The sequence below is a fragment of the Phyllostomus hastatus genome, unplaced genomic scaffold (assembly GCF_019186645.2).
Source record: "Phyllostomus hastatus isolate PE091 unplaced genomic scaffold, TTU_PhHast_1.1 phas_scaffold_585, whole genome shotgun sequence".
NCBI classification, from domain to species: Eukaryota; Metazoa; Chordata; class Mammalia; order Chiroptera; family Phyllostomidae; genus Phyllostomus; species Phyllostomus hastatus.
Window position 1 is genome coordinate 29,757,643 of NW_025334037.1, and position 11,010 is coordinate 29,768,652.

General features: G+C 36.4%; 1 protein-coding gene across 1 annotated transcript; it reads left to right on the plus strand.

Annotated features, from left to right (window-relative positions):
- The first annotated feature begins 9,151 nt into the window (after positions 1-9,151).
- LOC123809938 (olfactory receptor 4A5-like) lies at positions 9,152-10,099 on the plus strand. The gene has a single exon (XM_045825161.1). The coding sequence runs from the start codon at positions 9,152-9,154 to the stop codon at positions 10,097-10,099; it is 948 nt and encodes a 315-aa protein (XP_045681117.1).
- The last annotated feature ends 911 nt before the right edge of the window (positions 10,100-11,010 follow it).

Below are 11,010 nucleotides of genomic sequence, written 5' to 3' on the forward strand. Positions count from 1 at the left end.
GTATCTCATTGTGGTTTTAACTTGCACCTCTGATGGCTAGTGGTGTTGAGCATCTTTTGGTATGTCTATGTTCACAGCAGTGCTATTTATGAGGGTGTGGCAAAGTCAAATTACAGATCAGCAGGTGGGATGAGAGATTGTATTTGTTTTGTGGAAATACAGTTGTTCCCATCTCCAAAACAGCATGCTCTCAGTTTTATTCTGATTGAGTTGAATGTAGAGATCATTTTGAAATGAATAACATCTTAACAATTTTGAATTTTCTAGTTCCTGTACATGATATATCCAACTACGTAGGTGGTTAAAAACTTAATTCTCAGAAGATTTGTAGTTTTTAGATTAGGGATGTTGCTCATCTTTTCCTAAGTATTTATATTTTCAGATGCTATTATAAAAGGTGCTTAAATTGTTTTTATTTTCCAGTTGTTGTTGATGCTAATATATATAAGTGCAATTGAATAATTTTTTAGACCATGAGTTTTACAAACTCACTAAATTCACTTACTAATTCTAGTAATCTCTGAAGGTTCCTTAGTGTTTCTGTGACATAATCATGTCTACAGAGAAGGATGGTTCATTTCTTAGGAGATAGAGGAGTACTTAGGTTATCAATTTCTTTGAGTCATTTCAGCAGGTTGTGTTTTTCCTATACTTTACCTATTTCCTCTGTTATCAAATTCACTGAGTTAGCATTTTCCATAATTATAATTGCTTATTCTTTTAATTTTATTTCTATGCATTAAGTTTATTTTTGACTTCACATGGAAGATTTTATTTTCAATCCATAGCCCACAGTAGACTGTAAGTGCCCTTGTAGTTTCCCTGAGATAAGGGGGTAAATGGTTCCAGACTCATTTACACAGAATGAGTTGATTTTGAGAATCCTAATTTTATTTTACTTTTTCTACATTGTGTTTTCTTTTTTAAAAATTAAGTTTATTGGGGTGACTATTTAATAAGATGGTATAGGTTTTAAGTGTACATTTCTATGATACATGTTCTGTTTATTGCTTTTAGTGGTCACTACCCAAAGTGAAATCTTCTTTTTTTAAATATAGATTTTATTTATTTATTTTTAGAGAGAGGGGAAGGGATAAAGAAAGAGAGGGAGAGCAACATCAATCAGTTGCCTCCCATACCTCCCCAAACAGTTACATGGTCCTCAATGAAGTCTTGTGCCCTGACTGAGAATAGAACTGGGGAACTTTCATTTTGTGGAATGACACCCAACCCACTGAGACATAGTGATCAGGGTTAAAGTCAAATGCTTTGTCTCCATGTCTTTGGCCCCCTTTACCCTGTATGATACATCTGTATGATGTTCATCTGCTTTTTTTTTCTGATATTAATATTTTGGCTTTTCTCTCTTTTCTCTATAGGTACCAACTTTCGGCTGTTTTGCTTTTCTTTGCTTCTATTTTATTGATTTTTCAAAATCTTCTTACTATGTCTTCCCATAACATATTTCTGTATAAATTGTTTCCATTTGATTAGGGAGCTTTATTATGCTACTTTGTGCTCTTGGGAATGACCTTCTTACATCACCTATTGTGACAGGACATAGCTGAACAGCAGCCATTTTCAGACAGCAGCCATTCCCAGATAAACAGTTATCTCAAGATCGTACGCTAACCCCCACTTTCTGCTTCTGTATGCTCGCTTTCAGAAGCTGCACTCCTTCCCCCTCCTCCTTCTGCCTTTGTAACAAGAATATAAGCAGCCCCAGACTAGGCTCGGGGCCCAGAATTTGGAGACGATGTTCTCTGGGTCTGCATGCATGAATAAAACTCCACTCCGCAAACCCCAAAGCCATTTGAGTCATCTTTTCTGTAACACTATGACATAAAGGGCACTTGTGATGCTATTAAATTGTGTCTGCATGAAAATCCAATGACCTCCAGTAGTTTTCTTTCCAATGAGCTGCATGGGATCCCTGGATTAGAGAATTACTGAATCTCTAATTCAAGTTTTGAAGACAGGATGTTGGGATTAGGCTTCTGCCAAAGTCTCCAGGCTTCAAATATTCATGTAGTAGACCCTTCTGAGAACATCTGAGCACTAGCATTATGGGGTCCCAATGACATTGCATGAAGAACTTCCCATTTAAATTCCCCAGAGTGAGGGTTCTTTCTTGCTATATACTAGGATTAGAGAGTGATAGTAATGTATTAAGTAGGATTTGTAGAATTCTCTAATGGTCAGGGACCATGTTATTTCCATATATTTGCCAGATTGGTGTAGGCTTGGTATTTTGGCTAGATTGAGAGTTATAGTTGACTAAAAATGTTTACCATAGCTCCCACATTTTCCCAAAATTCTTCCTTTAAGAAACTCTTATGATGTTGTCAATGTAACAGCTTAATTATTTAGAGTATGTTCTTATCTAAATTTCCTTTCCAAACATGAAAGTAGATATGGCTTATAGAGAATTACTATGGATTATTGCATATTTTGAGGCAACATCTATATCAGTTAATATTTGCAGTGCATGATTCTTATTAGAGCATATAAATTCATCTTCAGGGCTATTGTAATCATGGTCGGATCTGGCAAATATCTGTCATTCAGATAAACAGAAAGCATTAGCAGTTCGTTGCATTAAGCTGGAAAGAATGTGGAGAATTGAACCTATGCATGTATTTGCTCTCCAGTTCTGAGTCCTAATTTAGTCCAGAGTAATCTTATCATATCAGACAGTTCTTCTAAATCAAGGATATCTTCTCCAAATTTTGCCTCTTAACCAGAAGAACAGTGCTTAGATGTACCCTTTAAATCTTAGAAGTAATGTGTATAACACTTGGGGTTACTAGATTTCATCCATTTCTTTGTTAAGCTGGAAACCACCAACTTTTGATGGGCTTAGCACATAATTAAAATCTTCAGGTGGTTCAGATAGGTATTTAATGTCTCCTTATCTAAGGCCCTTAGGACAATATATGTGGACATGGAGATGCTCAGTGGAGCCACAGTAAACCATCCTAGGGAAATTATGGTGGAAGCCATCACAGACTTGATGTAGAGGCAGGCTCCTGTTGGAAAATAATTCATTTCTCGTGGCAAGTTACTCATTTGATAGTAGGCTGAAAGGAAAGAACTGAATTAATAGACTAGAAATCATTGTGATTCAGCTGAAATGGGTTGAAGCCTTCAGAACTACACAACTGTGATCACTTGTCCATTCAATAGTTGAAATATCAACTTCAATAAATTCCCCAAGCCCCCACTTCTCTGTCTCTGAGCTCTGGGCCTCTAACACCTAGCAGGTGCATCCAAACTTTTGACATCTCTGGGCCACACTGGAAAAAGAATTGTCTTGGGCCATATATTAAATACACAAACACTAGTGCAAATTGATGCACAAAGAAAAAAAAGGATTTAAGTAAATTTATGTTTTTGTGTTGGGCTGCATTCATAGTCATCCTGGGCCTAATGTGGTCTGCCAACGGCTGGTTGGACACTCCTGGCAGTAAGGACGTTGTTTTCTAGGGATATGGCTGATAAAGGGACCCAACACTGGTTCTTTCTTCATTTGGGCTTAAATAATGTTTTCCTTACTAAAGATTTCTTGAAATGAAACCCATAAATTCTGATTCACTTTATATATTTTTTCTTTTCAAATAAAAGGCTTTTCATCTATTTGTCTGTGTGTTATTCTTTCTTGGCAAGACCCAAATCTTTTTCTCTGAGGATCATTCTAGGGGAGAAAACTGTCGTTACTTCATTTGAATTTGTTCTAAATATTCTAATAAACTAATCTATAATGACCTTACATTTTGTTTTCTTTAAAACAGAAAGGATATAAAAAGCCAGAGAGGGTGGGTGTGCCCGTAAATGTGCAAGAATTATTTTTCTGATAAAAATACCTGAGAGATTTCTGGAAACTCAACTTTCTGCCTAAGCTGAAGTTTATCTTCATCTGGTATCTGTTTCTTTAGATCTTTCCTTGTTATGTTTTACTTCGCAAAGAAATCTGTCATTACTTGTAGAAACTTGTGTAAGTTGCCAATTTTCTCAGATGAAGTTGGGGAGAGGAAGAGACATACTTTTAATTAGGGAAAAGGTGTCTTTAGGGATATGCTGTTTGAGTGACTAAAAGGCTGAAGAATTCTACTACCTGGGAGAACGCCTAGTCATTAGCTATTTGAGGAAGATAAATCCCAGCATTTGTCTTGTTAGCTACAGAGATTAATCGTCAGAGACACAAGTGCTATCCTAAGTCCTCATAGGAAAGTACTTTTTGTTTACCTTACCACAATTGCCTGAGGAGAAGTTCATTCCAATAACTAATTTCAGTGTTTTAAAATTTCTGGGGTTTTTGTTTTGGCAAAGAATGGATTTGGCCAATTTAATTTCCACAAATTCGGCCAGTTTTTACATAGCCATGAGAACACAGCAGCTTTGTTTTTCTTTGAAGAAATTTTCTCTCCAGGTGAGAGTGTTCAAGTATTTTACAAGTAAATATTTAATTTTCATTTAAGTGTTTTTGTATCCTAGATATCTGTGTTGGATACTGCAACCCTTGTCTGAAAGATTGAGGTGATGGGGAGTCTGTGTGGCAACATGGGAAGTGTGGCCCTGTGAAAGTATTTCCTTATCTACTGATCCCTATACATTACTCAGTGTTCCATGGTCACACATAGATGCATGAGGTACCCACAGTCACTGCCAATGAAAGAAGCACTGATTTTAAAGCCTAAGGGAAAAGCCTGAGGTGAGATAACTCACCTTAGAACAACTAAGTTGTCTAGCAAAGTTGTCTCAGTTTGTTGAGATGTCTTAGAACAACTCAAATTCATACAACATATTTAAATGTTGCTAATATCTTAAATGCTCATATTTTCATTGGAAATCATCTGAATTAAGAAAGTTAAGCTAGCAAAATAAGGAAATGACAAAAAAATAGGAAATGTGTTTGGTTTCTAGCATTAGAGCCTGCCAGGTGTTTCTTGTTTGTTTTGTTAAATAACAAAGAGAAACATGGAATGCATTTGAAATAAACTAATGGGTTCATAGTCTTGGTTCATGGGCTATTATATTTTACATGGTAAATTAACATTTCTAATTATTCTAAGAACTTTAAATCAGAGATTTTATGATACATCATCTGTATATTGCATTGTGTGTTCCACACCAGAGTCACATCTCTTTCTGTCACCATATGTTTTACCCCCTTTACCCTTTAGTACCCTCCCTCCTTCCCTCTGGAGTAACCACCCTTCTTTTGTCTGTGTCTGTGAGTTTTTGTTTGTTTTCTTCCTTGTTTATGTGTTGCTTTCAGTTTTCTTTCTCACATGTGAGTGAAATCATATGGTCCTTGATTTTTTCTGTCAGACTTATTTCACTTAGTAGAATCTTGTGGTCCATCCACATTTTCGTAATTGCAGGGTTTCATCTTTTCTCATGGCAGAGTAGGATTGTGTGTGTGTCCCGCATCTCCTTTATCCAGCCACCTACTAAGGGACACTTTGGTTGTTTTCATGCCTTGGTCACCATGAATAAGGCTGCAATGAACACAGGGGTGCATATATCTTATGTCATTCCCCACACTTAATTTGAAAATAATGAGAGAATTTAAAATGGTAACATAGTAAGTGTGTTAAAATAAGGAGAAATAAAGGCCAATTCTATTTTAGAAGCTTGATATGAGATTTTGGAGTTTTTATTTTGAAATGTTTAAATTATACTTTACATTCAATATTATTCTGTACTAGTTTCAGGGCTATAGCAGAGTGGGCACACAATCATATATTCCACAATGTGTTCCCCTCGATACTTAAAGAACTGACCTGGCCCCATATACAGTTATTACAATATTACTGACCACATTTTCCATGTGGGATTTTGATTCTGATCTGGAAGTTTGATATATGTGTGTGTCTTCAAAACTGAAATTCATAGACACAGAAAACACTATGGTGGTAAGCACAGGAAATGTAGGTGTTAGTAATGAAGGGTAGAGGGGACCAAATCTTCGGTGATGGAAGATGATTTGTATTTGGGTGATAGCCTTACAGTGCGATATACAGATCATGTATTATAGAAATGTACACTTGAAACAAGTATGATTTTACTAACTAATGTCATCCCAATAAATTTAATAAAAAATTAGCACAACAACCCATATTGGTACAATTTAAAAGAAAGCTGTTTTCAGGGCAGTGCCTTTTATTATCACTTATAGAGTAATAGAACTGTAATTTTAAAGTACTTTAGAGGGTATTTTTGTTCCTATGGAATTTTAATTTATCTTTTTAAAAAACCATATGGTTACAAAACTATGTTAAATAATGTTTTTTAAATAGAGAAGTGTTAACTTAGCAGTGTAAGTTGAAGTCTAATAATATTATTTGTGAGTTTTTATAGTATTGGATCTTTGATGACTTAAACAACAGACAATAGATTATATACCCAGTTTTTACATCTAAATAATTTAACTGGATAGTAGGAGATTTATTCTGGAGAAATCTAATATTGATGATTAGGAAGAGTAAGGGCTCTAGAGAGATCCTGCATAAAGTAAGGAGTGAGAGAAAGAGAATTGGATATAGACTACCTTATACCCTCATGCTCTCCAATAGGTGTGTCTTTATCAGAGTACAGCTTCAATAATGGCAGAGCGCCTGAATAAACTGGAAGCAGCAACATGAATGAGGCATGTAGAATGGTCCTCACAGCTGGCTTCTAAAGAAGGCTCAACCTTTCAGCACGTCCTCCCTCTGTACCCCACCAAATGTATGGGAATGGAATCAGCTTGTCTATCTTTGAAATTATGTGATGTAAATTTCCTCTGCAATGAATAAAGAAAAAATTTAGGTTTGTAAGTATAGTTGAAAAATTATCCTTTGTATCTTAATTTTGTCCTTCACCATCAGATGTAGGGGAATCCAAGGAATCAAATTTCAAGAAAATTTTCTTTGCTTTTCTTTATTAAACTGTGCTGTGTTTATTTCTTATGGAGTCTTAAGATGCCTCCCGAGTGTACCCTAGAAGATCTCTGGAGATCAGGCTTCTAACACGTTCTCAAGAAAGGTAATTTTTCTGAAGAAGACTTTTTAAAATACTACTAATCTCACTACTTATCATATTAATATATTCTTATTACTTGTGGATTTTATTTCTTAAATATAATTTCTTTTTTTCTGATTGGATCTTTTTTTTCTTTCATTTTATGCTATTCAACTCTTCCTATGATGTATGGATGCCACTTTTCCCCTGTTATTCTGCTTGCTTCTAGTCTAAATACATTCCATCACAAGTGAATACTACTACTCATGTGTAATCAAATAGATAATTCCTGAGACATACAATCTTATCCTATGCCCAAATAAGGGTTCATAAATTATAATATTCTTTTTATCCTTGGCCTATGTCTATAATTCTTACCACATTGACAAAGATCCAGTTGATTCCTTGAGATACAATGTTGACAGTGAAGCATTGAAGAACATTAATGATAGCTATCATTTATTGAAGCTTTACTGGGTGCCAGTCTGTATACTAGGTATTTACTTGTAATAAAACAACAACCCAAAAGGCAGGTTCTATGGGTATCCCCATTGTGAAAAGGATGAAAACGAGGCACAGAAAGGTTTTTAGGTTGCCCAGGGTCACATAGTAGTAAGTGGAAAAGCTGGTATTTGAACACAGGCAATGCATCTCCAGAGTCCATGTGATTCAGCACTGTGCTACACTCGCCCATGAAAGGGTGTTTTGGGTATTAAATAAGTATACAGTGAACAGAATAACTTGTAATCAGTATTTGGTCTCTGTAATTATTAAATCCCACTTAACCAGTTGGTAGCCTTTTTTAAGGAACAGCTATAGGCTTGGGTATTTCCATTTTGTGATAACAATATGAAAAAGCCAGTAGAATAGAATGTAAGATAGGGTCACAAAAGAGTGCCATGGAAGGTAAGACTGGACAAGGTTTCTGAGATCATCTAGTTCCAAACCTTTGTCTTTCAAAGAGCAAACTGAGACAGTCTTATAATTACATTTAGAAATGACTCAACCCCATGCCTTCTTCTAAAGAGCAAACTGAGGCAGAGATGCAGTTACATTTAGAAATGCCTCAACCCCATGCCTTTTTACACTGACCTTGGGCTCTTCCCTTGAGTATGCTGATTTTTGGAACCTGGGCACCAAAGCTCCATTTCGGAGCACTCTCAGTACCTTGGAAGAATTATAAATATAACCATGTCTCATTGTCTTGTACCACTCTTTTCAGTGCCTGTGTTCTTGTTCCTCAATACCTGGGTCACCCCAAGAGTTTTGAAAAAAATAATACCCGCTGGTAACATAAGAGTTCATGATAGTCATGAGTCAATGAAGTTCAATGATATTTGGTGAAAATTTAAATAGTGTCTCTGTGTTAAGGGTTGTAGGATAGACAAGGATTATATGGAGAGAATTACAACTTCATCAAATGCTGATAGTGAAAAAAGAAAAAGAAAGAAAAATTGCTGACACTCACAGAGTCCAACTGAGTAATTGCTTTAGGGATCAATGTGCTAATTATGTCATGGTTGATGTATTTCATTCTGTGGAAATTTAATGAGAGATCCATGAAGACTGAGCATCCTTTGAGACATAAAGGACCGAATACCCATAGCAAATTATCATAATATTAAGTGAGTTATTATTCCAAAAGAGACATTATTTTTGGTGCTACATCAATTATATTATAAAGGTCCTCACCACAGATACTACCAGCTCAGAGGACTTACTTCCTGCCACTTTTTTTGGATATTTTTTTTTTTTTGCCACCAGCAGAGAGTAAGTCATTGCTGACTTGTGTGCCCAGGACTGGCAGTTGAATAACGGTCTATTAAAGACACAACTGGCTGTGGGCCTTTGATATTTTTTTTCTGTTGACAATCCACGAAGATTTAGTAGGAGAATCTCTGACTTGTAGCCTAAACAAAAACATCCTGGGAGAAACAGAATTGTCAAGGGAATGTACAATATAATATTAAGAAGACGAACACATAGGTCTTCACCAAACATTTATTGTGTGTAAACCGCTGTAGAAGATACAATAATGAATATGTACTCCAAGTTGTCATGGATGTATTCTGAATGTGTTTACGATTTCATTACAGGTCCCTTCTCCTGACCTCTCATTCCAGAAACAGGCTTTAGAGAAGACTAAATGGGACATAGTAACAATGTGACAGAATTTGTCCTCCTGGGCCTCACTCAGGATCCTGGGGGCCAAAAAGCATTATTTGTCATATTTTTACTCATTTACATTGTGACAATGGTGGGCAACCTGCTCATTGTGGTGACTGTTCTTGCCAGCCCTTCCCTGGACTCCCCCATGTACCTCTTCCTTATCTATCTGTCACTCATGGATGCAGCGTATTCCACTGCCATTTCACCCAAATTGATCATAGACTTACTCTGTGGTCAAAAGACAATTTCCTTCTCAGCTTGCCTGGGACAGCTCTTTCTAGGACACCTTTTTGGAGGTGCCGAGATCTTCCTTCTGGTGGCCATGGCCTATGATCGCTATGTGGCCATCTGTAAGCCACTGCACTACATAACCATCATGAATAGACAGGTTTGCATTCTACTTTTGGCAGTGGTCTGGGCTGGAGGTTTTGTGCATTCTGTGGTCCAGATTCTCTTTGTGTACAACCTCCCCTTTTGTGGCCCCAATGTCATTGATCACTTTGTCTGTGACATGTACCCACTATTAGAACTTGCCTGCACTGACACCTACTTCTTAGGCATCACTGTAGTTGCCAATGGTGGAGCAATCTGTATGGTCATCTTTACTTGTCTACTAATATCTTATGGAGTCATCCTAAGTTCCCTTAAGACTCACAGTCGGGAAGGGAGGCTCAAAGCCCTGTCTACCTGTGGTTCCCACATCATGGTGGTTATTCTCTTTTTTGTTCCCTGCATTTTTACATATGTTAGACCTGTTTCTAACTTCCCCATTGATAAATTCATAACTGTGACTTATACTGTTATTACTCCCATGTTGAATCCTCTAATATACACTTTGAGAAATTCAGAAATGACAAATGCTATGAAAAAACTGTGGTGTAAGAAGTTAGCTATAGATAGAATGAGAATGTGTCATTCATATTGAATGTACTTGGTACTAATTCTGAAGCAACTAAGGCAGTACATTCCAAGAATGGATGAGTTAGTCAACTCAATGAGTTCTCCTGGAATGCTTTTCTTTATTTATACAGAGGTATCAAATTAGAAGAAATTATTTTTTAAGGGTAGAATCAATGTAATACAGACATTCTGAAGGATAACTAAAAAGGCACAAGTATTTTTGTTAATATTAGGGAAAAGAAACTAAATTCAACTTGTAACTATTTTTTATTGTTCAGTTACAGTTGTCCTGATATTTTCCCCATTGATCTCTCCTTCCCTGTACCACCAACCCTCACCTCCTACAGTCAATGCCCTCTTATTGTCCATGACCATGAGTTCCTTATTATTATTTTTTGGCGTGACCCTACCCCTTTTCCTTGTTAGCCCCTTACCTCCTCCAATCTGGTCATTGTCAGTTCGTTCTTTATTGTTTATATTGAAATGGGCTTTAGAAGTTTTTTTTTTCCTTAGAAAGGTGAAAAACAAGCCACATTTGAAAATTTGTTTTATTGAAAATAATGAGAAAACAATTTTGCTAATATTTAGAACAAATTTCTGGGGTTTAGACATTGGATTTTATTTACTAATTTTTTATTGTTGTTCAAGTACAGTTGTCTCCATTTTCACCCCACCATACTTCCTTGCCCCACCCATCTTCACCTCCCAACCTCAAATCTACACCTTTTGGGTTTGTCTATGTGTCCTTCATACATGTTCTTCAATGGCTCTTCCCCTATTTTCCCCAGCATCCCTCTCCTCTCTCCCATCTGGTTCCTTTCAGTTTGTTCTTTATTTCAACATTTTAATGTGTGTTACTGTATGCATAGAATACATTTTTGCAGCTGCCTTAAGCATTTTGTCTTCAAGATTACTTCTGTTTCTCATTTTGATGCC